This window comes from Falco biarmicus, chromosome 1 (assembly GCF_023638135.1).
Source record: "Falco biarmicus isolate bFalBia1 chromosome 1, bFalBia1.pri, whole genome shotgun sequence".
NCBI classification, from domain to species: Eukaryota; Metazoa; Chordata; class Aves; order Falconiformes; family Falconidae; genus Falco; species Falco biarmicus.
In genome coordinates, this window is record NC_079288.1 from 95,253,205 (window position 1) to 95,279,826 (window position 26,622).

The 26,622-nt window shown below is 39.3% G+C and overlaps 1 protein-coding gene and 1 long non-coding RNA gene across 4 annotated transcripts; both read left to right on the plus strand.

Moving 5' to 3' along the window:
• Positions 1-422: 422 nt before the first annotated feature.
• ANAPC4 (anaphase promoting complex subunit 4) lies at positions 423-22,375 on the plus strand. Of its 3 annotated transcripts, none has more exons than XM_056349199.1 (28): positions 423-717; positions 1,307-1,412; positions 2,488-2,620; positions 3,816-3,890; positions 4,032-4,058; positions 4,167-4,211; positions 5,905-5,989; positions 6,378-6,488; positions 7,055-7,138; positions 7,389-7,475; positions 8,176-8,240; positions 8,333-8,375; positions 8,481-8,557; positions 8,999-9,099; positions 9,179-9,230; positions 9,532-9,587; positions 10,783-10,832; positions 11,758-11,814; positions 11,975-12,031; positions 12,582-12,675; positions 14,343-14,440; positions 14,936-14,997; positions 15,081-15,119; positions 15,207-15,308; positions 18,399-18,476; positions 19,242-19,412; positions 20,608-20,731; positions 21,109-22,375. In XM_056349199.1, the coding sequence occupies exons 1-28, from the start codon at positions 610-612 to the stop codon at positions 21,322-21,324; spliced, it is 2,403 nt and encodes an 800-aa protein (XP_056205174.1). In that variant the 5' UTR covers positions 423-609; the 3' UTR covers positions 21,325-22,375. The 3 variants fall into 3 exon arrangements, with proteins under 3 accessions (XP_056205174.1, XP_056205182.1, XP_056205169.1); XM_056349207.1 differs by having other exon boundaries at positions 424-717; positions 10,783-10,829; XM_056349194.1 differs by lacking the exon at positions 423-717 and having other exon boundaries at positions 1,307-1,431.
• A 954-nt stretch (positions 22,376-23,329) lies between these two features.
• LOC130154913 (uncharacterized) lies at positions 23,330-26,349 on the plus strand. Its single transcript, XR_008823884.1, has 3 exons — positions 23,330-24,321; positions 25,017-25,222; positions 26,198-26,349. It is a non-coding gene; the product is annotated as an uncharacterized LOC130154913 (long non-coding RNA).
• The last annotated feature ends 273 nt before the right edge of the window (positions 26,350-26,622 follow it).

The window sequence follows — 26,622 nt, forward strand, 5'->3', positions numbered from 1 at the left end:
TTGGATTGGCACTGCTGACCGAGGTGGGCTAGCGTATTCCTGGGTGTAAGCATACGAAACCCGGTGTGCGCTGCGGGAGGGGATGATAGCCTCCTGTGGCGTTACCCGAAGCTAAAACGGCGTTGCTCTGCGCTGCAGGCAGGCCGGGCAGGGCCTTCCCCCGGCACCGGCCGCCAGACGCGGCCGCCCCCCGCAGGGCGCTGCGTCAGCCCGGGGCCCCGCCCCCTCTGCCGCCGGGCCCTCCCGGCCGCGGGCGTTTCGCCGGCCCCGCGTGGGGAGCGAGGGGAGGGAGCCGCCCCCCGCCGGGGACAGGCCGTGCCCCTCCGCAGGCGGGGCCTTGTCCCAGCGGGCAGGGCGGGAAGAGCCTGACCCGCCTCCGCGCTGCCCTGCGCCGCCCTCCCCGAGCCGGGCGCTAAGGCGCGGGCAGCCGCGGCGGTCCCGCACCCGTCGAGGCCCAGCCGGCGGCGCGGCGGGAAGCTCCGCCTCCGGAAGCCGGGCGCGGAGGGCGGGCGGGCGGCGCTGGGGGCTGAGGAGGCGCCCGGTGGGAGGGAGAGCGGCTCGGCAGCCCTTTGGAGCACGGCCGGCGCTCGGCCGGAGCGGCCCGCCGCCATGCCCGCCTTCCGGCAGGTGGGGGAGAAGCAGCTGCCCCAGGAGATCGTCTTCATGGCCTGGTCCCCCAAGAGGGACCTCATCGCCCTGGCCAACCGGGCGGGGGAGGTGAGTGGGGCCAGGCGGGCGGCGGGGAGGACTCTGAGGGGGGAAGAGCGGCTGCTGCTGGCGGGGAGGCGCTGCCTCCGCTCTGCGGTCCCCGAGGTGCCTATGCTGTCATCTGTGGCATAATTCTTGTAAGCTTAGCCAAGAACAGCAAATTTTTTATCAAGCTCCTCAATACTTATTGCTCCTTCGTTTTTACTTTCTAATTTCCAGCAAATTCATTGGTAATACGTTGTCTGCTTCTATGGCGTTCTAAAGCACGTGAAACTTCTTAGTTAAGCTAAATATGTTTTCAGATGTTTTTTCCTGGAACCGCTGTATGTGATCATGCATGAAGACAAAACTTGCGCTTTCAGGCTGTCTCTGCCGGAGGGGCGTGAGTAGCCCCTGTTGGTTACAGGCTTCCAGGCTTATACAAGGCAGCAGCTTATTTCTCTGTATTGCTGTAAACAGTATGCTGTTCTCTAAAATGTCATAGGAACGAATCTAAATTTAAGACACAGGAGTTATTAAAAAAGCGCATCGTGAGCTGATTTACAAGCTGGTACTAATGGGAGAACGTGGATTGTTTTTGTCTTCAATGTGTTTGTAGGTTTTACTTCACCGGCTTGCAAACTTCCAACGAGTGTGGAGTTTGCCTCCAAATGAAAATACAGGAAAAGAAGTGACAGCCCTTGCTTGGAGACCAGATGGCAAAAGTAATGTCAAGTATATGAGGTGATACAGTGCATTAAAAATCCCATTGGAAATCAGTGCAAGTTGTGGTGACGATACCTCTTACCTGTGAAGGAAATTCTCAAGTCAGCTGTTTCAAGAGAAGTGTGGCTTAGTTTTATGTAGGCTTATTCAAAGTAATAGAGAGATTTAAAATGTTGAAAGCAATTGCAAGAAAGATTTGCAAGGCGGGTTTATGTCGAAAATACAGCTTTCAAGGTATAGCAAAACTCCCAAGTTCCGAACTAAGCAGAATATTTCTGTATGAAATACCAAATTTATTGGGAGAGGCTGTCTGATCAGGATTGGCTGAAGATGTTAGCTTATTTAGCATAGTCTGAAATTGCTCTAATAATACACCAAAGAAGGAAAAAAAAAAAAGCCTTTTCCTTGTCAACAGAAATAATATTGAAGTTAGTAGTTTAATAAACCTAGGCTGGAAATCAGTTAATTTTTTGACTCATTAGAGGTGGGAGAACGGGAACAATGCCTTCTTCCATGACATGTGGATAAAAGCTACCTATATTGTTTTATGATGGAGTCCGAGGGGTTTAAGAAACTTCTTTTTAAGCTGGTTGCGTGTGATTACAAGGAAGTAAGCACAGAAACCTATGCCTGCCACACGCTTTTGTGGATGAATGAAGTTAAGAAGGTGGTGATGCAGAACCTGCTTAGCAATTCTTAAATTGTATTTTGTTGTAATAAAACCCAAACCTTTCTGGTGGACATTCTTCATGTATAATTTTGGCCTCAAATTTGCAAAAGCTGAAGCCTCTGCTTTGTCAGAACTGTTATTAGAAGTGTTAAAAGCATGTTCAGTTCAATATGTAGGTACGTAATTGTGAAACCAGGCCTTTGACTTAAATTCATCACATAAAATATGATTTGAGTTCAAATTTTCACTTTAATAAGTAGATTTCAAAAGATGGTTTGGAAGGACTGTAAACAGACAAAGTTCTGTGCAGTAGTTGGCTTTGAAGACACGTTATTTCCTAGGTCTGTGTAAAGTACAAAGTTTTGTGCATTGGTTATTTATACATTTTATTCATCTTTCTCTAGTTTTGGCTTTTGGCCTTACTGATACGAAGCGGATTATTCTGTGTGATGTAGAAAAACCTGAAAGCTTGCACTCCTTCTCCGTGGACTCATCTATTACATACATGCACTGGATGGAAGTAACTGAGGAAAGCACGTGAGTCCAAAAAACCCTTGAAGTAAATTATGGGCTATGTAGTGCCACTTTACTAATAATTTATACTTACTATGCTACAAGCAGTCATATAAAATAATATAATATTAGGTAGCTGTGGGGATTTTTTTACCTTTTTGCTTAAAATTGTCTTTTTTATTAAATAGACACTTTTCATACATTTATTTTTAGTGCTGATATCTTAGTCTTGTGGTTCTTTAGGTTACACGCAAAAATTTCAGCATGATCTTGAGTGCCCACTTCTTAAGAACTGCTTAGTCTAATATTAGCTTGTACAGCCTGTCTCTGATCCATTTACTTTAATTATTTTAATAAATTAATAGATATTATAATGAGATGTTTTGTTAGTCAGAATAAGTATTGTATTGAAATCTATCTTCAGTTGTGTTTTCATGATCTTTAGTTTGGTGCTTACTTCTTTCACGATCTGCCTTTAGTGTTCCATCCAACCCTGTGGGCAATTCTATTGTGGGTGTACCTGCTTCACACAGTCAGGTTGCCCCTAGTGACCATAAGCTCTGTGGCACTGGACAATGCTCAGCAGCAGTTGTGAGCTGGAGGATATTGTGGTCCCTATTTTTGTGGTCTTACAAAAACCTCTGATATGCAACTTATTGCAGACAATAATTAAATAAGACATTTCTTTTTAAAAGGGAGGTGGTGTAAGCCTGATTTTGGGATTCTTCCCCCTCTCCAGAAAACACCAATCTTAAAATAGTAAAATGACTGCATCTTAAATCACTCTAGCATTTTTCCCCTGATGGAGGTAGATTTATCCTTTTGTGAGGAATCTCATCCTTCTGGCATGTCTAAGGTGTGGTGTTAAGGTATTGCATTTAGTCTTCTCTCACTGTAATGTGTCTTTAGCTTTTTTGAGGTGCAGGTAGGTTGTACTTCAGGGCTGTACAGGGTTTAAACAGAAAATCTTAGTCATAGCTGCTTACAGATGATGAGGGATTTGGTGGCAAGCTACTGAGCCAGCAGATAGAAACTTCATGTTCTTCTTCGGTGGAAATAAAAAGATTTTTCAGATTTCTTTTATTAATTTGATGATTTGATAAATTATTAAAGGCCCTGTAGGGGATTACCCTTGGATATTTGTAACTTTAATATACATGGTGTATTGAGTATATGCTTTTTATGGCTGGGATGATAAACAGTATTACTTCTTTTTCAGTGTTCTCACTTCCTTTTATAATGCTGAGGATGAATCAAATCTCCTTTTGCCTAAATTACCGGCGCTACCGAAAAAGTAAGCATTATGCTATTGAGCTTGAGAAGATACAGTTTGCTGTTCGTTGTCAATGTTTTGGTTATTCAGCTTTAATGCTCTACAGATGCTTTGGATTATATATCTGATCATTGTTATTGAGAATAATTATTTTGTTTTCAGTTACAGTACCACTGCAAAAATTTTCAGGTAAGAAATTGTCATCTTGTGTATCTCTCTTTTTTTTTTTTGTTTCATTTTGTTTTCTAGTATTTGGAAAAGCTATATAACCCCCAATCATATCTTTTGTATTTTCAGTGAAGAAAAGTCAGATGAGATTATGAAGCTTTTGGGTGATGTAAGGTAAATTCTGTATGCAGGTGGTTGTGGTTTTTTTGGTTGGTTGTTTTTTTTAAAGATATAAAACAATGGATAAGTGGGTTTACTTTTCAGTTATACATAATCTCTTTTTAAGGGTCCTGGAGAAAGGATATGGAATTTCTGTCATGTACAAAGATCAAGTTCAAAGAATATATTAGGAAAATAAAGTATCAGTTTACCCCTTTCCCCCTCAGTTTAGGGGGTTATAAGGGACTTCATTAGCAGCTGCTGTTGATGCCATATCTTTCCCTTAGAAAAAGATTTCTTGGGGTACATTTGAAGGCTATGTTATATGTGTTACTTAAGCTGGCTTGGAAATGTTTATGAATGCTTGTTATAAATGGGAAATTCCTGTGGGTTTGCATGAGTGTGACAAAGTTAAAATTAGCTCTGATATCAGCTGTATTAGGGCTACTTTAAAATAAGTAAACATCACTTAGTAGGAAACACATGAGGAGCAACTGGAGAAAGTGTAGTTTAGCACACTGAGACTGGCTTTGTAGAGTGCTTGTGGTGCATTTTTGAGGAGAGTGCTTAACATCTATGCCTTGGTTTTCCATTCGCTTTCTTCCACTGTTCTTTACAGTCTCACTACTGAGAATCATCCTCTTTATTCACCTCTGTCTATTACCAGTTATTCCTTTTTAAGATTTGATACCTCTACTTACAGTAGGACTTCCTTGCTAGAGACACACGTGGTGGCTGTCTGTGGTGTAGGAGCTTTCTGGACTCTGTGCTCCTTCATCCATTCAGTTAATCAAACCAAAAGGTTTTCAGATACCATTTTGTTAAGTTCCCTTTTCACTTTAATGAAATCATTCTCCTTTAACATGTATTTAGGTGTGTAACAGGCAGAAATTGCAGTTAATTTTCTTGTATTTATAAGGGGACATGTAAAACATGCTCATTTTTCATGTTGGAGAGCATTACTGCTCACCTCAATGTAAGCAAATATGTGTAGTTCAAGAAGTATGGATGTATGACAGCAATAGACAACCTCCCTGTCCAAAGTTCAATTTTTTTAAACTTAGACAAAAAAGGAGAGGTCACAGAGAAGCTTTTTTCCCAGTCACTGTAGCAAGTTGGTTGTAATAAATGGGCAAAATGCAGACCTGCCTGCCCCCGACCCTACTCTCTGAACTGGTGTTCAGTTTCTGGTGCTGTTGTTCCTTGTGGCTGTTTCTTGCTGCTGCATCCCTTTCAAACATTTATTGCCTTTGCGGTTTTGCTGAGGAGTGCCGCTGAGTGACTTTGACAAACTTACTCTGCGTGTAGTTAGTAATACAAAATTACTTTTGTAAGAATGCTTTGCTGTCTATTGGTAGGTGGGCTCTTGCTAGAAACTGTTACTCTTTTCCTCTACAAAGTACAGAGTTAGTGAAGAAGGACTTCTGTGCCTAAAGTGTATAATTTTCCCCCTATTCTCTCAGTTAATTTAGTAATTGATACTCTTTCTGTAAATGTTAGAGGCAGGTCTTATGAATAAAATCCAATCTCATATTTTTTTGGTTTTTAAATTTCTTGTATCATAGACAGTAGCACAGTGTTTCTTTTTGTTCAGTGGTTCTTTACAGGATCTTTAGTAAAGGGATGAATTTTAAGTATTAAGAATTATATTTATATGCATTAGAATTGGTTTCAGTGTGCTCATCAACACATTCTTTTATTTTTATAGGCTTAATGCTCTTGTCCTTGGTGGCAGCTCAGGATTTATTGAGATTTATGCTTATGGAATGTTCAAGATTGCTACAGTAACTGGGGTACGTTCTGTTTTTTCCATATTTTTTTCTTCATAATGTACCAAACTACAGCTGAATTGAGTGAAAAAATACGTATGTACACTTACACTTAAGTGAAACTGGGTTGCTGAATTTAAAGAAAAGGAATAGTTGTTTCTTGAGTTGTATTGTTACTGTTGGAAAGACATTTTAACTCTGGCAATTTTAACATCTTGTTTCAAGTGGAACAAAGTTCAACACTAATCTGCAGTGAAAAGAGTACATTTGTTCCTGAACAGCAGCTGAAAAATCTGCTTTGTTTTTACATATCAGTGACTGCAGGCTTCTTTGTATGTGAATATGTTAGACCAGTAAGTACGTCTCGGAGGAAATGCAGTATTTCATTAACTTTCCAACTGGAATCCTTCAGGTGGCAGGATCTTGTCGTGGACTATGTTTGTCTAGTGATTTGAAATCACTGTCAGTTATTACAGAGATACAAGACTCCTCAGACAATGCAGCAGAGATAACATATTTTCAGGCAAGTAATTTTAAAACGTTCTTTAACAGTAAACCTGTTTTTTTAATTACTTTCTGGTGGCTTTATTGCTTTCCCATTATTTGCAGAAAAAACAAACTTTTTATTTCCAGTCTTTGTGAAATTCACCCCCATTATGCTTCTGGATTTATCATGTTAACATGCAGTCTCACTGGTGAGACTGATGATGATGATCTGAGGCATTATTTTAAAATATTTTAAATAGAACATTCATTTATTCAATTACAGTTACAGTTATTCAGATTTTCTTCATCCTGCACCCGAAGGCACAGCAATGCTGTTGATTATCCAGTCTATCCGAAATAGTCATCCCTAAAACTTTTACTGTTAGGACTCCAAAATGAGGAACCCTATCAGGAGTTTTTATAGATGTAATAAAAATATTTATTGCCCCTTTGAATTGAATGTATTTCCCTCTTAAAATCAACCTTAAGGAAATAAGAAATGACAATTTTTCTGTGGGTCCTCCCAATCTGTCTTTTAGTTTCTGTAATCTAAAATTTAAAAGACAAATCATCTGTAACTGTTGCTTGTTTCATTTATTATAGCTGGACACTAGTCTATTATCAAGTTACTTACCTGAGGTAACTCGAATGGCTCGAAAGTTTACTCACATTTCAACTCTGTTACAGGTACAGTTGTGCTACAACGTCCTTTTAATATCACAGTTCTTACAGGCTTTGATATTCTTAATGCAAGTAAAATAAAGGTTTCCTAGTGGGAAGCTTAAGTTGGTTTTAAGTTATTGTAGAGCCCTAACTTCGAATTTGATAAGTTTTATGTAATATCTACATTGTATCTTCCCTTTGTATTGTAACATCCAGTTCTTTCATGTGTTTTGAAGGGAGTGAAAAGGGAATAATGCTAATGTCTGTATTACAGTATATAAAGTTGTCATTGGCATGTATGTGTGAAGCGTGGGAAGAAATATTGATGCAGATGGACTCACGACTAACAAAGTTTGTACAGGTACTGTGGTATTAACCATTCTTTTGGGAAAACTTTTTTTTTTTTTGCAGTAGTTCTGTTTTTCACATTAACGTACTGCATATCTTAATGTTGTTTAAACATGATGCCTCCAGCTAACAAACTCTGAAGTTCAGAGGCAACCTGGAAGCTATTGTGTCAAGGTTTCTGATGCTGAAGATATCAGAGTACAATGAAGCATGATTGTGTTGTGAAGCTTTTTTATTTATTCTAAGTTACTCGGAAGTGATAGTTTTCAGCTTGCACAGCTATTATCAGTTGCTTTCTATTAAAGGTTGTGCTCTTTGAACTTCAGTCACTGATAAACTGAATAATGTAAATGTTGAGTAACAGCCCACCAGAACTTACAGCCTAGTTCAACAGAGCATGTGTAACAGCCATTATGGATTTGCTTACATTGTGTGTTCATTGACCATGGCTAGAGGTTAATTGAATCAAATAATTTATTTATTTTTTTCAAAATAGATTCTTAGTGATGGCAAACTGCTTGGAATTTTTACTGGGTAATACAATTGAAAATAGCATAAAATACTAGAAAATTTTCAGTGATTAGTAGTCTGATTTCAGCATTCAAGGATATGGGCGGGTCCTCCGATCCACTTTTATTGAAGTGTTTGTGAGATTATTTGGTAGCCCAGATTTAATCTCTTCACCAATCTTTTCCAATCATTTTGACTGACAGGAAAAGAATACAACCACTTCTGTTCAGGATGAGTTTATGCAGCTGCTGTTATGGGGCAAAGCAAGGTAGTTATTGTTGTTTTATCTGAGTATGCATTTGCATTTGATAGTGAAATACAAAATGAACATATATTTGGCTCTCTCCCCCACCTCTTCAGTCTGGAACTTCAGGCATTACTAATGAACCAACTGACAGTAAAGGTATGTTAATATCTTTTAACATATTAAAATAATCTATTTTGATGTCTTTTAATCACTGGTCTGTTAACAGAAAATTATTATATGTTTGTATTTCTATTTTAACAGGGTTTAAAAAAACTCGGTCAGTCTATAGAGTCTTCCTATTCCAGTATACAAAAGTTGGTCATAAGTCATTTGCAGAGGTAAGTCACAGAATGTCCAATGCATTGTAGATAAAATGGCATATTTTGTGCTTTGCTAAAGGACAGTATGCTGCTTTGGTGGTTCTTTGTATGTAGGTGTGCGGGAGCAGAGACTGTGGTCATGACAAAATGTACTATTTTACTTTTGGGTAGTGGAGAACTGTGGAAGTACTTTGAACAGTCTCCATGATATGTCACCTGTATATCACTGCCTGCATATATGCAGGATATATGCAAAACGTTTGCACCAACTTTGTGGAGTGGTTAAAATCATTAGGGCAATATTTGCTTTTCTGTAAAGTGATGCTTTGTCTTACATGACAGACCACCTTACAAAGCTCTCCACTTTGCACATTAAATGACAAAAATGTAGCGTGCAATGAAGCAGTGAATTTCCAAAGGGTGAGTAAAAGATTATATTACTTTGCTTTGCCTTCCTAGTGGCTCTGAGGCACTGTTATACCACTTGAGTGAATTGAAAGGAATGGCTTTATGGAAACAAAAGTATGAATCTCTGGGATTAGATGCATCTGGAATTGAAGGTAGAGTAGCGTGCTTGTCCCTTACCCACTTTGATTTCAATTTTGAAAGCTTAATAATAATGGTTAGCTCTTTTTGCAGAGGCTATTACTGCTGTTGGTTCTTTCATCCTGAAAGCAAATGAGCTGCTTCAGTAAGTATAAAGTCTGGGGAGTTAAAAAACAATTATCAAGTCTTATATATAAGGGGAAGCATGTGGCTGGGAATGGAAGAGGTTGGGAAAGCAAGGCTCCTCTTCTGGTGGTGAGCTTTTATCTTGTCTCACTGCGTCTTATAGACATACCCCAAGACAAGTCTTATTTGGAAGGTTGCATTTGGCATTATTTTTTAAATTGATAGTGCTTGTAGACCTTTCTGTAGTAAAGATGGGACTTAAGCCTGGAGCAGCTTGTGACATTTAGATCTGGTAATTTCTTTTCTTGTTTCTTGCTCAGAGTTATCGACAGTAGTATGAAAAACTTCAAAGCATTTTTTCGATGGCTGTATGTTGGTAAGCTTGATAACATAGTAAGGGTCTGATATCTGTTTTGTATTGTAAGCGTTTAAATGTCAGCAAGTAATTAAGCAAATCTTAATTATAACCATCTATTTATTTCTGTCAGAAAATTCCTGGACATTTAAAAGGTTAAAGTTGATAAGGCAAGAATAATTAGAATATTAAACACGTAGGTCTTAATTAAACTTAGTGTGTGTACAGTGGGTATTGTATACACTTACCCTGTAGCGTTACTCCAAACTGTTGTCTGCTTCATGAGCAGTTTGCTGATCTTGACTTGAAGAAATTAAAGGACTTCACTTAGTTTACACCAAATTTGAAGTATAGTCTAACTCTCCTTTACTCTGTCACTTGCTGTTTCATGCTTTGGGGACTGAGTTACCTGTAAGGTTACACACAGGTGTAAAGGGGCTCAGAATGTCCAGATGCACTTAATACCCAGCTTCACTTGTAGCTGTGTAGCTGCAGGTAAAATGTTAGAAGGAAGAGCAGAGCACTCTACTTTAGCCTGCTTGTTTTTATAAAGTAGTTATGAATAGGTTTGTAATTTTTAACTGATTCTTTAGAAATTTTTTTAAAAAAGTAAGCAGTCTTACCAGATACTGTAAAAGCACCAGAAATGCAGCGTTAGTACTTGCTAGTACAAATATAATAATTTTAATTTTTAAAATTGCAGAAAGCAGAACAATCAGAGTTCTCTGTCATAATGTTAGAACTTTCATTATTTAATTGTTGACTGTGTTTGCTTGTGTTGAAACTAGACAGAGAACTGTTTATCTAAGCCTCACTGATTTAAAATTACTTCTGTGCAGTTCTCTTAAAACACATTATTCTGGACATGAGAGTATTCATGTATTTTATATATATCTTTTTTTTGCTCTTAGTTTGCACAAGAATAAATTCATATGAACTGTTTTTATAATAATCTTATCTCAGTCTTGTACAGGGTACAATGCAGTTGGAAAAGATCAAAGATAAAAATTCTCCACGATCTGTATTTTAAACTAGTGGGGCAAGTGAGGCTTAATTTTAGTCTCAATTCGTAATTCTTCATTCCAAACTGTTTTGCTTCTGACAAATTAATCCTTCCTATTTTATTAGCAATGTCTTATTACATAGCCATGGAAAATTAAGAATATTAGGAGAACGTATTAATGTTAATGCAGTAAGAGTATAATTTCTCCCGCAGCCATGTTGAGGATGTCAGAAGATCATGTGCTCCCAGAGCTGAACAAGGTAGTAGTAACATTTTCTAATAAATGGTGGTATACTCTGTATTCTGCTTGACTTGAACACAGGATTAAAGGTTTATTTTTGTTCCAAAACTTAAAGGATAGAGTCTGTGTCATTTCTTTTGAGAAAGTTGATGCCTGCAGAGTCACGCTAATATGCTGTCTCGCATTAATTTTTTTTTGTTTTCTTTGTTAATAGTATATTGTATGTGAATGTGAGACCTCTGTGTATAGCAGCTTTTTATATGCCCTAAAGGATTAAGTTAACCGGAATGGGATTTTAACATCTTTACCAATGCCCTGGTAGAGGAGATGGAATACACTTGCGTCAGATTTGCAGGCGCCCTCTCACTGGGTGAACCAGTTAATACGCTTGAGGGCAGAGGTGCCTTCCAAAAGGAAATAGGTAGGCTGGAGGAATGGACAGATAGGGACCTCCTGAAGTTCATCAAGGACAAATGCAAGGTTCTGTTACGGGAAAGAGTAACCCACTGCACAGCAGGGCCCAAATTGGCTGGGGAGCAATACTGATGGGGTGGACCTGGGGATGTTGGTGGGTGCAGGCTGGGCATGAGCCAGCAGCGTGCCCTGGCAACAAAGGTGGCCCAGAGTAACCAGGGCTGTACTAACAGGAATATGGCTAGGAGGTCAAGGGAAGTAGTTACCTTCCTTACTTAGCACTCATCATCTTTCATCTAGAACACTTACTGCAGTTCAGGGCTCTCCTGTACAAGACAGACATGAATAAACTGGAGCGATTTCAGCAGAGGGCTCCCAAGCAAGTTGGAGGCTGGAGCACTTGCCCTGTGAGGACAGGCTGAGGGAGCTGTGCTTGTTCAGCCTGCAGAACGTGTGTTCTGTGCTCATTGAAATGTATTTCTTATCCTTTGCTTTTCTGACGGTTTTTGTTTTTTTTTTTTTTTTCATTTTAGATGACTCAAAAAGATATCACGTTTGTTGCTGATTTTCTTACTGAACATTTTAATGAGGTAAGTTTTGTTGGTTTGTCAAGTGCAGCATCTGACTATTTTGCTGCCAATAATTGAATCTGAAAAAATCTTGTAAAAAAATAATTCAATCATCTTTTTGTACGCTACTTCTCATTAACTTTGGGTTTAAATAATGGTTTTGTTTGCATAATTTTTTCAGGCACCAGAACTTTACAATCGTAAAGGAAAATACTTCAATGTGGAGAGAGTTGGTCAGGTAAAGAACTAGGGAACAAATGGGAAAAGAACAAATGAGAAAATCCTTAGATGGAGAAGCTTTTAAAGCTGTGTCCACCTTTCTTCTCTGTCCCTTTTGCTTTCTGTTGCACATTCCAGTAATGGTAAAGGAGAGCTTTTAGTTATTTTACCCTGTCAGGAAAAGGAGTGTTTAAAAATTCATCTAATAGTTTTACCTTGCACATGCTGGGTTTTTTTAGGTAAAGGGTGAAACTTCTTTGCAGCCAGCAATAGTAATGTAAAACTGAAATGTGTTTGTTTGTCTTTATGCCATTAATCACTGGATTTCAAAACATTTGTGCTGAAACTTGATTTAAAATTTTTTTTTTTATGGAAATATCAATGTGATCTTTGACAATAGTTGATTTCTCTTAATGTTTCTAGAAGGGGTAGAATACTTAGTTTTAAAAGTAGGGCATGTTAAATTAACAAGAAATTTTTAACAGACTTGTGAGGGGCAATGTGGAAGTGAAATCTAATGTCCCTTATTCTTAACATGCAATCTTAAAAATGTCCATTTCTTTTTCTAGTACTTGAAAGATGAAGATGATGACCTTGTATCACCACCTAATACAGAGGGAAACCAGTGGTTTAACTTTCTTAAAGACAGTACTCATATTAAAGGTTGTGTGTGCTTTAGTAAAAAGTAAAAGTGAATCAAAGATACATGTGGAATGTAACAAATGCAGAAGAGTAATCTATTTTTTCATGCTTAAGAGTTATTTCTATAGTGTTAGTTGTGGGTTTTCATCTGAGTAGAATAAAACAAATGTGCCATGTTATTTTATGCAGTTTTTATGTAGCTGCTTACCCAGTCAATTACCTTTTTTCTGGGTATTAGGAGTTTCCTATATTTTTTATGTACCAGTCTCAGAAATATTGACTTGGAAGGAATCCCAGGAGATGTCTATTTTAGGAGGTCTTGATTTGAGTTCAAGGAAGTAATAATTACGCTTAAGTCATACCTGGGGGAAAGTGTCTTAACTTGTTCTCTTTCACTGGAGTCTGAGACTATTTTTTAATTAGCGGTGAAAAAGAAGTAAGAGACTATAGCAAGCTGATGGTGAAAATTAGTCTTGTTTAACTTCAGAAACCATAGACTGTAAAACTTCTACAGCATAAGCTGCCTTTTAATAGAATTTGCTGTAGCTGCCTTTTTCTGCCTATTTGATTCAATAAAAAGTGGGGAAGTTGTAGCATTTTCATTTGTGAAAGTAATATTTAGAAAATGTGGTTTTAGACATACTTGGAAAATATGGTTGATACTTTAAATGTGTTGACTGATCATTTCTGTTACTACCCAAGTTTCGTAATTGTTTGTAGAGATGGTTTTAAGTGATTTTGTTAGTATTAATGGTAAGTGTTGAGATGTTTATGGGACTATAGGACAAGTAAAGCTTCTGTCATTTGATTGATACCTTCTAGCCTTCATTGGTGTTTTACATTGCTTTGTTGGTTGATGTAGTTGTTATAATTTTTCCAGCTAAGCATTGGAAAAGAAACAGGTTATGTACTTAAAATAAGTAACGAGATATATCGCAGAAGCTAAAAGTCTTCTTCCAAAGTAGTTAATTTCGTAAGAATGAGTCAGTCCTATTGAAGCCCATTCATAGCTACTCTAAAAAGCATGGAAATTGTTTTGCTTAAACAAGATATTTTATGACAACTGTGTTTCTAGCTTTTTGGTAAATGCAATTCAGTCTTTTTGCTATTGTGAACGGGCTGTGAAGAAAAGCTGAAGGGGCAGACAGGCCTCCATTTCTCATTCATTTATCTCCTTTCATATTGTAATCCAGTTAGTTAATTGAGTTAGAATTTATAATTGGGCAATTATTTAGGCAGTCACCTAATCCAGTCAAAACAGGGCTAATTTTGAAGATAACCTGGCTTGCTCAAGGCTTTGTGCAGTTGAGTTCTCTATGTCTGCCCTTTTCCAGTGGCTAACCAATCCTTGTCAAAACTTTTTTCCTTATATGTGATTGGAATTTCCCTTGCTGGTGCTTATGACTGTTAATTCTCCTCTCCCTGTATGCAGCTTTGAAAATAATGTCCTCTGTAATGCTTCCTTTAGGCAGCTGAAGAGACCACTGGGTTCTTCCTTGTTAGCCCTCAGTTCTCTAAGCTGAACAAATGCAGCCCCCTCAGCTTCCACTCATAAAGCATATGCTTTAGCCCTGCGACCATCTTATTTGACCCTCCACTGGACTCATTCCAATTTGTCATTTTAATAACGGTGTAGTATGTTTTTATAGAGATCAAGCATTTTTTATAAAAACTTTATCTGTTTACAGAAAGTCCACTTCTGTTTCCCTACTATCCTGAGAAATCACTACATTTTGTCAAAAGGCAAATGGAAGAGGTCATTGATCAGTGTTTACAAAAGCCAGCGGTGAGTTCAATTTATATAAATGATAACTTTCTTTTAGGGGTAGCAGTCAACTGAAAGATAGTAGTCATGCGTAGTAAGGCCTGAAGTTTTCTTTGCCTTTGAGTGCTTACAACTTAGGGGGTAGCATGTAGCCCAGCTTCACCACTGCCTTTGGCTAGGGAGAGTGTAAGGGGGATTTTTTTGTTTCATGTCTTCTGTTCCCACGGTACTGTGATCTATTTTTCGTGTTAATTAGCTTGGTGAATGTGCTATGTACTTGATAACTGTTATAACTGTTAGCTGACAATATGTTAGTCTATATATTATGAAGAAACATGAAACAGGTGTGTCAAGTGACAGTAGTGTTTGTGTTGGGGATGTTTATTCCAGCATAAGTGTTGGTGATTTTTTTTCAGATGTACTTAGGTGGTTTTGTTTGTTTGAGGTTTCTTTTATCTTAAAAACATGTATAATTATGAATAACTGCCTGCATTTTTTGCCTATTGTATTTATTAGGATATAATTGGAAAGTCAGTGCATCAAGCAGTCTGCATGTCTCTTTATAAAACTTCTCAAAGGTATTTCTTTAAGTTATTTCTAGAGCTCAGTTGCACAAAATTACAGTAGCATTTTATAAACTGGTTTGTTTTTTCCTTTTCAGTGAAGATTCCACACCTCAGTTATTTAAACTACCATTTCTGTAAGTATGTTGCTATTCCTTGTTCAATGTAATTTACCAATTATTAAAACTTGATCTAAATTTTCATTTCCTTCCCTTACATTACAGGTGGAATGACAAAACATCCAATATACATTATGTTCTCTTCACCATACTCGAAAATTCTGTTTCTAAAATATACATTTTGAGGAGACATACTGATACTTCCAGGTAAGACACAAAGGGAAAAAGTGGTTCGAGAGCTTCAGCACATGTGTAGAGACAATTACAGTTTTAATCTATTTGAAAAAAAGGAATGAACAGCATGAATGTGATCTTTCTTGGATATTAGAGAAAAATGTGGAGACATTGAGAAATGCAATAGGGAACTGCAGCAGGAGTTTGTGTTGTAGTAGACTCAGAAAATCTAATCACAAGACCCAAGATAGTTTTAGGCTTAGGAAAAAAATCAGGCTCCCTTAGTTTTGTTCCTCACAGAATTGCTCACTTGTGCAAACTTGTGAAAAATTACAGGGCATCATGCTTTCAGTGCTTTGGCTTACTGTCAATATTATTCTTTGATTAATCCCTTGCAGCCTGAAATTTAATGCTTTAAGGAAAAATGGGAGTTGGACTCACAGGTGCAACAAATAGAATACATCTCTTTGGGGTGTAGTTTTGTGTACCTTCAGGAGTTTCTGTGTCCAAGATACAGTTTGTCACTGCCTAGTTGTGCTGATATGGGCTAGGAGGCCTGCATGGATGAACAAGGAGCTCCTGGACAAAATAAAACACAAAAAGGAAGCCAGTTGGAGGTGGAAGCCAGGACAGGTAGCCTGGGAAGAATACAGAGAAACTGTCCAAACAGCCAGGGATCAGGTTAGGAAAGCTAAAGCCCTGAAACAATTAAATCTGGCCAGGGATATATAAGGAGAGCAAGAAAAGCTTCTATAGGTACATCGGTGATAAAAGGAAGACTAGGGAAAATGTGGGCCATCTCCAGAAGGAAATGGGAGACCTGGTTACCCAGCATATGAAGAAGACTGAGGTACTCAATGACTTTTTCACCTTGGTCTTCACTGGCCGGTGCTCCCGCCACAGCGCCCAAGTTGCAGAAGGCAAAGGTGGAGACTGGCAGCGTGAAGAACCACCCGTTGCAGAAGACTGGTTTGGAGGCCATCTAAGGGACCTGAAGGTGCTTAAGTCCATGGGACCTGATGTATCCGCAGGTCCTGAGGGAACTGGTGGAAGAAGTGGCTGAGCCACCATCCATCATATTTAAGAAGCTGTGGCAGTCCGGTGAAGTTCCCACAAACTGGAAAAGGGGAAATGTAACCCCCATTTTTTAAAAGAGAAATAAGGGGGACCTGGGAAACTACAGGCTGGTCAGGCTTACCTCTGTGCCGGGCAAGATCAAACAACCTCTTGGAAACTGTTTTAAGGCACATGGAAAATAAGCAGGTGATTGCTGACAGCCAACATGGCTTCGCTAAGGGCAAATCATGCCTGAAAAATCTGGAGGCTTTCTATGATGGGGCTGCAGCATTGATGGATCAGGGAAGAGCAACTGACATCATTTACCTGGACTTGTGCAAAGCTTTTGACACTGTCCCGCATGGTATCCTTGTCCCTGTACGGGGGAGACATGGATTTGACAGGTGGACCACTCAGTGGATAAGGAATTGTCTGGATGGCCACGTTCAAAGAGTTGCGGTCAATGGCTCAATGTCCAAGTGGAGACCAGTGACGAGTAGTGTTCATCAGGGATCTATAGCGGGACCAGTGTTGTTCAACGTCTTTGTCAGCAATGTGGACAGTGGGATTGAGTGCACCCTCAGCAAATTTGCCAACAATATCAAGCTGAGTGGTGTGGTCCAGATGCTGGAAGGAGGGGTGCTGTCCAGAGGGACCTTGACAGGCTTGAGAGGTTGGCCCATGTGAACTTCATGAAATTCAACAAGGCCAAGTACAATGTCCTGCTCATGGGTCAGGGCAGCCCCCAGAATCAATACAGGCTGGGCAGAGAATGGGTTGAGAGCAGTCCCGAGGAGGAGAATGTGAGGGTGCTGGTGGACAAAAAGCTCAACATTGCCTGGCAGTGTGCACTTGCAGCCCAAAAAGCCAGCTGTTTCCTGGGTTGCATCAAAAGCAGCATGGCCAGCATGTCAGGGGAGGTGATTCACCCCCTCTGCTTGGCTCTTGTGAGACCCCATCTCAGGTACCACATTCAGCTCTGGGGCCCCCAGTATAAAAAGGACCTGTTGGAACAAGTCTAGAGGAGGGCCACAAAGATGATCGGAGGGCTGGAGCACCTCTCCTATGAAGACAGGCTGAGAGAGTTGGGGCTGTTCAGCCTGGAGAAGAGAGGGCTCCAGGGACACCTTACTGCAGCCTTCCACTACCTGAAGGGGGCTTGTAAGAAAGATGGGGACAGGCTTCTTAGTGGGATCTGTAGTGACAGGACAAGGACAAACTGAAAGAGGGTAGGTTTGGTCTAGGTATTAGGAAGAAATTCTTTACTGTGAGGGTGGTGAGGCACTGGCACAGGTTGCCTGGAGAAGCTGTGGATGCCCCGTTCCTGGAAGTGTTCAAGGCCAGGCTGGATGGGGCTTTGAGCAACCTGTTCGAGTGGAAGGTGTCCCTGCCCATGGCAGAGTGTTGGAACTAGGTGATATTTAAGGTCCCTTCTAACGTGAACCATTCTATGAACTGTTTAAGTTGCATTCTGTCAGTGACATCACTGAAATGACCTGGGTTTAGAAAACGACAAAAATCCTCCTCTCTGTAAAATACTGATTTTTTTTTTTTTATAATCTGTCTTTAATTTGAGATGAAAATTAATTGTGATAGGGTTGGGAATTTTTAAAGCAGTTTTACTGCTGGAGAAAATACATGATGAAACTATCTTTTGTGTTTCCAGTTGAGAGCTGCTGATGACAAAATTGCAGCCTTGTGGTGTAGTTTCTGTCCCATTTCTTCCCTCATTGATACCTAAAACAGTCTGAACTTGTTTTCTGTAAATCTGAGTAACAAGTAACTTAATGGACCTGAGACTAGGACAACTAAGCCAAGAGTCCTGCAAAGAGCTGTACCCCACAAACCAGACTGTTTCCCATTTGACTCGATTAATCATGTTTTGCTGAGGGGCAGAAGAAATCAAAAAGTTCTTACCATTTACACCATTTTGGGAAGTAGCCATGTACTGTACTAAGCTTAGACAGCCTTACACCATTTCTTACCACAGTTGTCATTAGAGATTTTGGGTTCTCTATGAATGGGAAAGAAATTAAGTCCCTAAGATAATAATCACTGTTCTTCTAGGTCTGTCAGTAATGGAATTCTTGCGGTAGAGTTTGGAAGCTTCTTGAACAACAGTATAAATGACAGCTCAGACTCCAGGTCAGTGTATTTGATTTTTCTTCCAGAACTGCAGATTGCTAAATAAAAAACCATGTTTTCTAGTGTTTATTTTACATTAAGTTGACTTCTCAAGCATTATAGTTTAGCTTTTATCTTGCAAGTTACTGCTTCAGATGCTGGACCAGCTTGTAGTTCCTGAGGGAGTCAATCTGTAAGAAATGGCACAGGTGCATGAAGCTGCAGGATTGTGGGAGACTTACTTTGCACTTCAAGGTCAAATAAATTTTAGTTCTTTAGTTGAAAACTAGAGCTTTAGCACATGTACAAGAAAATAAGTTAGCTGGAAACAGCTCTTACTTATATCTGTGATGTTCTTTAAGATGGAGTGAGACTTGACATGCCTGATTGAAGGGATCTTAAAAGGCATGCCAGACTAAGCTCATCCTTTTCATGCAGAAAGGCCAGATGTGATTGCCCTCTGTAGCTTCAGTTGTGTTTCTAAATTTTCTTGGGTGTTTGTGTTTACTGTTTCTTCCATTTCACCTGAAATGGAAAATAACAAGATTGCTAGTAAGTTTGGGGTGTTTTCTTTCCTTCACATCATTTTTCCTGAATGATACAGGAGTCTGCTGTGGTTATTGCTGTCTTTCAGTGTCTTAGCTGCATGACCTTTTTATTCATTTAACAGTAAAGCTCACTGTTTACTCCTGTATACTTTTTAACATGAATGCTGTGCAACTTTAAAATATTTTAGTTCTGTATTTACTTTTATTCCTCGATGCTTTCTAAATTATTTTCCTATAGATGCTACAGTTGTTTAGATGCACACTTTTATGATGATGAAACTGTAACTGTAGTTCTGAAGGAGAGTGTGGAACAAGAGGGAAAGGAGAGAGTCTTGGCTCAGTTGCCTTTATCTTCCATATACACAGATGAGGACCAAGACAGGGAATTAATCTGGGATTCTACTAAAAGGTACTGAAAAACTTTGAGCAAGTATGGAAAAAAGCAGTTTAAGCACATATTTTAATTGTGTATAGTTACTCGTGTGCTGCGTGTGTGTAAAGATTTTAAACTCAAAACCTCTTTGTGCTGGGTAGAGTGGGGTGGGGAGATGGAAGCCTCCTTAAACAGTTTGTTTTGTGTTTTTTGGGGGGTTGGTTTTGCATTTTTACTATCTGTGTTTATGGCTTTCATGAAATGCCAGGACAAATTGAAGACATCCTGTAGTATCAGAAATCTTTTCATGAGGTTGCTAACATTGCTGGTAAGAATACTTGAATTTAGGATGTTTTCAGCATATTTGCTCATATACCTCTACCTTGTAATGAAAATACACAGATACTGCTTCGTCTTTCCCTGGTAGTCAAACTTAACAGCTATTGTCAGTTTAGCTGTGGAACATCAGAATTGGTGCCCCTGTCTGCATTGGCACAGGGAGAGGAGAGCATCTGGGGGAAGTGAACACACACACACTCGTGCGCACACAGACAGACACAAAAAAGGCCAGTGTAATTATTGAATCTAATGTTTTAGTTGCTGTGCCTTACTTGCTTTTCTTTTTTCTCCCTGTGCCCCTCTGGTAGATTGCTTAAGATATGTTTTTACCCCAAAGTAAATGGGCATACTGAACCCTAAATATTTTTTTTTAGGCCACAAAGAAATTGTGTATTGAAGAATTAACAGAAAATATTAAAAGCAAGTTCAAACTAATCCTGGCTGCTGATAGGCAGGGAGTTCCCTCATACAGACCTTGTGAGTGGGGGTGGAGTGATACATCTTTGAAAGGTCATGAAGGCCAAACTTCTGTGTAAGTGGAGGGATTGCCTCCAGGACTTTGTTCAGAAGCTCCTCTTCTTGTAGAAGAGAGGTTTGAAGGAAGGCCATCCTCATCCTCCTGCTGTGGCTGTTCCTTGTGGGAAGATCAGGCTTTACAACTCCCTTTTCACCTGCTGTAATCTTTTTCCTCAGCTGAACCATGCTGTGTCTCCACAGTTGGATCCCCCACTCTAGAATATTTGTAGCAGCATTATGATTTTTATGTTTATCTGCTTGTTGCATATGATATAATAAAAGTTAGATGTAAAAAAATGGACTGACTGAGATTTTTCTTAGTAGTGGAATTGTTTCTTATGTACTAGCTTTGTGCTTTTCTTCTTGCTATGTGCAGACTGGATGAGCAAAGAGGTGAGATATTGACACGTACTGTCTTCTTGGAGAATCAGTGGAGAGTGCTGGAGAACATGAAAGCTCAGTATGTTTCTGTAAATGGCATTAGAAAAGTTTCCTGTGTGGTAAGTATAGTATATGTGAACAAGCTTGGAAACTATTAAAACATGTTATGACTGGAGAGAGTGATAACCTGTTTCTGCTAATTTAGTGAGATTTATGAAAACTTTTTTTTTAACTAAGAGATTATTCTCTCGTGGTCTGTTACAAGTGTGTCAGGATACAGTCGTATCTCTCTCATGACACAACATGGGAAAACTTTTAACAGAAGTTAAACTACTTGATTTACTTTTCAGACTGCAGAGCAATTAAAAAAGTTAGTAATTTCCTTGATGCCTCCATTTTAAAGATAAAGGCTATTTTCAAAGCTATTGGGTGACATTTAAAATAGTATTGGTGCTTTTATTTATTTATTAATGGAAACTTCTTAATGTCTTGGTAGCTAAGTTCAAATCTCCGTCACGTGAGGGTGTTTGAGATGGACGTGGAGGACGATGGGGAAGTTGAGGAAGAAGAGGAAGAAGAAGCAACTCAGATTGCAGCTGGGGAACCTTCTGAGATAAATCAGTCTGCAGATAACCAGGACAATGTGTGTGGTGCATCTGCTGAAGAACTGCCTGATGAAACCGAAGAACATGAATCAAGTCTGGATCCTTGACATAGGCTTTTATACTGGTAAAGGGACAAGACTCTAATTTTAACTTCAGACTGCTGAGATGATGTATCATGTACGGACTCAAGCAGCTGTAGTAGGATGTGGTCAGAATCTGTGTTGCTTCTCAGCAAAGACTGTCTGTGTTCTAGAGTATGTTTATTTGACCCATTTTTGTCTGGCACACAGTTTGGTGTGAACTGAATTTACTTGAGAACTTTTCCATTTGCAGTTTTTTATAGGTGAAGAGAAAAAGAAATACCAGCTGACATTTTTGTAGTTAACCTCCTCAGCCCTTAATACTGTTACTAAGATAAAATGAATTTGTATGTGAAAAGGACACTCAGGACCGAATTATTTTCTTCCTCAAGTTTATGTTCTAGTAATGGGTACAGAAGCTTCCTGTAGAGCCGAAATCTAAGAGTGTATGGCCAACAATAAGCTTGTGGATCAGCGGAAGACTAGGCAAGAAAACTTAGCAGTTGTTACTTAAATACATACTTTTAAAAACTCTTTTGATAACATCTGTCTTCCTCGGTACTGCAGTATTTCAGTCTATGCAGTTCTATAGTCCTCAGTGCAACACTTGTGTGTATGTTTTGTCAAACATTTGCATGTCTCAGCCTGCCTAGTTTCTGTGAGATTGTTCCTGAAAGTGTCTTCTGTCTGCTGTATAATGAAAAGTTAACAACACAGTGTATTTTTTTTTTTTATTCTGATGTGGCATTGTGTATCATGCATAGACTTCAGCATAATCATGTTGCTTAGTAATTAATACATTGCTGTAGGAATGTTGTAGTGCTAAGTTGTAAAAGCTAGAAATGGTGTTTAAAATCTATTTTCTTCCCTACTAGCTGTCAGAGTCTTAACTGACTTAAAATTCAGCTCTTTGATGAACAATGCTGCTAAATGCATGATCTTCCTTCAGAACAGTGAGTGTACCTTGTATTTGTGAAGAGGACCAGGTCTTTTGCAAATGCTCCATTCTGTATTTCAAAAATAAATAAATCTTCTGAAATGGCTATTTGTCATTTGAAAAATAAAATACTAGACTTACCCTCTTTCTCTTTTTTTGAAATACAGTGTTTTTAAGTAACTTTTTAAAAATGGACTTTTGAAGTTTGGGGACTGTTTGGGCGAGACCCTTGCAAACAAAGCTGTTAAGTTTTGAGAGAAACTTCTTATTTTTTTCCCTTATCAACCTTCTTGAAAGCTGCTTGCTGTTCAGCATTCTCACGTAACATGCTGATGGTTGAAGGCACAGTGAAGCTGTAGGACAGGAGGGGCAGAAATGCCCATTCAAAAGTGCTGTGGATTTTCTGTGTAGAGCAGTTACTCTTGATGAGAAATTGCTGCTACAACAGAACCCACTCAGCTTAAGCCTGGCCTTGTGTGCTTCCAATCTGACTTTAAGAACTGTCACACTAGAGTGCTTGCAAACAATTGTTTTACTGTGCTTTCTGCTGACTAGTAGGAAATCTGCTCTGTCTTGCCTGTAATTGTTTCTAAATTTGTGTTAATTTAGCAGGTGTGTCCTGTCCCACAGGGGCATGCCCTTCAGAAATCTCCCTGAGGTTATTCTGTGCATCTTTCTAGTGCAGTCTTGGATATACTTATGTCAGTGGGGGTTTTGTTCATGGCTTGGATAAGTGCATGTGCACTGTCCACATTTCACAGTGGCACGATATAAATGCACCAGTTTAGGTCGGTACTTCTGAATGCATTACTGACTCCTGTCAAACTTACTACAGAAATCTGGTAGCAAAAGCAAAATAATAAATGTGTTGGTAATGTGCTTGTGCATTTTTTTTTTTTCAAAAGGGTGATAGAAAGTACTTGATCTAGAAGTTTTCAGGATTTTGGTGGTGTCTGGATATGGTGGTCTCTGCCACTTTGATTTCTTCGACATCCATCTTTTTTTTTCAAGGCTTTTTCTACCTTTTTCTGTGAGGAGTTCTCATTCTTTCTTAATAGTTTTGTAATCAAAAGTTCTTCTCAAAATATCAAAATATCAAAAGATATTCTCAGCAAGTGTGCAAACAATTCACTCTTTGTAATATTAATCTTTAGGTCTCTAAGAATCATTTACTGCTGCTTCTTTGTTAATGTCTACCTTTTTTGCCTGTGGCATTTCTAGTTTGTTAAAGATCTTGGGCAGCCTTTATTTTCTGCTGTTCACCTCGTGTAATCGCTTTTCCAGACCTTTTATCCGTGCCTTTTCTGCCTAATCTCTCTGACTTCAAAATTTGCCACTTTGCTGCAGTCTCTCACCAGCTGGTGCTGTTTTGCATCACAACCTGGGCATGCTGTGGTACCGTTGCCTCCCACTTACATGGATTTCGTTGCATGTTCACATCTGCCTTCATAAATGACCATTTCAGCTGCTCAAAAAGACAGGAAATGGATGGAGAGAAATCATGAACAAAAGCTTGCTTTAGTTAACTGTTTCTTTTTACAGAGGGGAGAAGCGATGTGTATTTCTGTAGCAATACCTACAGTTTGTCCTAATGCTGCTTGGCTTTGAAAAACATACTTAAAAAAGCTTTCAGCCCATATGTAAACCTTGACAGAATGGGAAAGCCATCTACGTATCTGGAGTCAGAATTGGCTTGCATACTGCAGTAATATCTGAGAAGTTCTTTCTTGCTACCTTGAGCTAGCTGTCGCTTTTGGAGTTGTGACTAATCTAATTTCTTGCTTCACAACCTGGTTTAGGGGAAGAACTGGCTTGGCTTGTGCCATGGAGCAATGTTAGCAGTCTGAGAAGGATGTTTTGGAGAGGGTAAGGAAGACTTCACCACGGATCACTTCATAGTAAGCAGTAAGAAGAATGCATGCGAATGAGCAGAGAGGACAAAAGGAATTGTCACAGGATGAGTTTCAAGGAGGGAGATGCAAAATGACATGGAGATCTCTGGAGAATACCACTGTGAAGGAATTCTAAGAAAAAAAAACCACACCGCCTCTGGAAGTGGAAGAGAAGTGCCAAAGTGCCACTTGTAGGTGAATAAAATGCATTTAACTATACCTTTAGATTAAGTAATAGAGTGCCCGGCAAATCAGTCTGGAGACCATGGGTGCCAGCACTGTCCAGGGTTGAAGTTATAATGGGATATAAATGTAGCGTGGGTGTTCTGACATTCTTCCCCCAGGGGGTATTAAGTGGCTACTGCTCCTACCTGGCAGTTTTACAGCTCTGCTGGCAGCTCAGTGCAATTTATGTAATCATGCCTGCTCCTGTGAATCAGAAGACCTTGGGTGGTTTTATGCAGTTCTTACACTTAACCTAGAGGATAAAGTAAAGAATCCTATCAGGTTTAGTTATTACAGTTCTCACCAGGAGCCCTACCTCCTAAAGTAAGCCTGCTTTTACTAGAGGAAAAAGAAAAGAACCACTTAGGGCCTAGTATAGGAAATAAAACTGTTTTCAAATCCGTGCTCTTGTTGTCGTACAAAGGGATTCAGTCCCATGTCAGTAGAGTTGTTGCATGTTGGATCTGGTGTTGGAGTTCTCTTAGTGTGTCACTGAATCTGTTCTGCTTTGAACAAACCAGTTATCTGTTTGCTTGACTGAAAACTGTTTGATTCTACAGTCTGGAGATCAGGGTATGTGTTAGTCACCTGAGAAAGTGAGGTTCAAGACCTGCTTCCAAGTGACCAGAAAATCTGATTTGAAAAACCCTGGTGTTCTTTTACAGGTTTAGCAGTGCAGTCATTTTCCCCTGTACATCTTTTTTTCTTAAATTTGTTGTTAAAATAAAGTCTTCAGAGATTGATCTTGCCTCTTGGAATTCTCAAGAGAATTGATATATAAATTCTGTAATGAAGATGAAGACTTGTCCTCAGGTGCACGGAAAATCATTCTGTTAAACAGCCACTACAGATAAGACTTACAGGGGCAAAGGTAAGGAATTTGTTCATGTGGTCACGTATTTGTTTTAGACTGTTGAGGTAACCTATGATTTCCTGAGGATAGCACAAAGACTAGTGCTATTCAAATGTTGCAGTAATCTGAAGAACAATAAACTTTATCTTTCCACATGTTTAATTAACTGTATTCCCTTCGTAGTGTAATCCTACTAGACTAGAAGCAAATGGACAATGCTTTTGCTTTCTGCTTTAGAAATGAGTGGCATTTGTGATGTCCCCTGTGGCAGCTAATCTATGCTAGGTTCAGTGCTCCAGTTACTTAACGTTCAGAATATTGAAATGCAGAAGGAGGATGGAAGGTGTCTTCCATCTGTGGCTTCCAGGTAGTGTATGTTAATCTTGAGGTGATGTTATTTTGATCAGCAGCATGAAAAACAACATGCTATTTGCCCCAATTTCTAGTTACTTTGTTTTTCTAAGAAGTATTATTAGAGCAGGAAGATGAACTAGTGAGTAAAGCAGATGAGAGTTCTAGATCTTTTTTTGGTGGTATCTAGAAGTGAGTCTCTCTAAGTTAGTTTATTTAATAATATTTAGAACATGTTTTCAATCTATGGTAATCCCTTGAGAGAGATAACATGGAATGCATATGGTCTTATTAGGAAACTATTTAAGAAACTAATATTTAAAAACAACCCATTTATAACCTATGACCAAATTATTGTTTGTTCATCTCTTGCCTTAAGATACTGTGCAGTTCTGTGCACTGAAACAATTTCTCTGCTTTGTTCTGCAGAGGGTTATAATTTCTTTAGTTCTCTTTCATGGTTGGTTATCACTGAAATTTTGGAGAATTGTAATAGATATGTTAAAAGTGGTATGAATGGGAGTGTCTGGGAGTTGGAGGTATCAGAAGGAGCAACAGCAGCAGAAGGGCTATAAGAATGGCACGTGTTGAAGTCACCTAGATTAGCAGGTCATCAAAATCCTGACATGTGTCTGTGTGCAGGTGGTCAGGATGCGAAGGACCTGAGCAAATGAGCAAATCTTGATCGCTGTTGGAGGCAGGACAAAATGGACAGACTGATTATTGACAGTTCATAAAGGGTACAAAAAGGCCTACCCAAAACAAGCACATGGTTGCCAGCCTAAGAGGAGCGCAGAGTGGTAAGAACTCAATAGCTGGTGTCCCTTTTCCTGTGTATTGTCACAAGGAGTCCTAGACAGACCTCCTGGATTCAATAGTCTTGGCACCTGAATTTTGCACAGACTGCTTGGTCACACACATCCAGGTGCTTGTGAGTATGTGGATATGAGGGTGAGAGTGAATGAAATCAGTCTTGTTTTAAAATGAAATCGGCTTATCTTCTTACACTGCCTGGCTTTACGGTTTGCTATGTTGCTGCTGCAGTGCTGATTCCATCTATCCTTTGC

Coding starts and splice junctions, on each gene's coding strand:
- ANAPC4 (XM_056349199.1), top strand. CDS start 610: ATGCCCGCCTTCCGGCAGGTGGGGGAGAAGCAGCTGCCCCAGGAGATC. Junction 15,120..15,206: donor TTATTTAAACTACCATTTCT/GTAAGTATGTTG, acceptor CTTACATTACAG/GTGGAATGACAAAACATCCA. Junction 19,413..20,607: donor ATCTGGGATTCTACTAAAAG/GTACTGAAAAAC, acceptor TGCTATGTGCAG/ACTGGATGAGCAAAGAGGTG.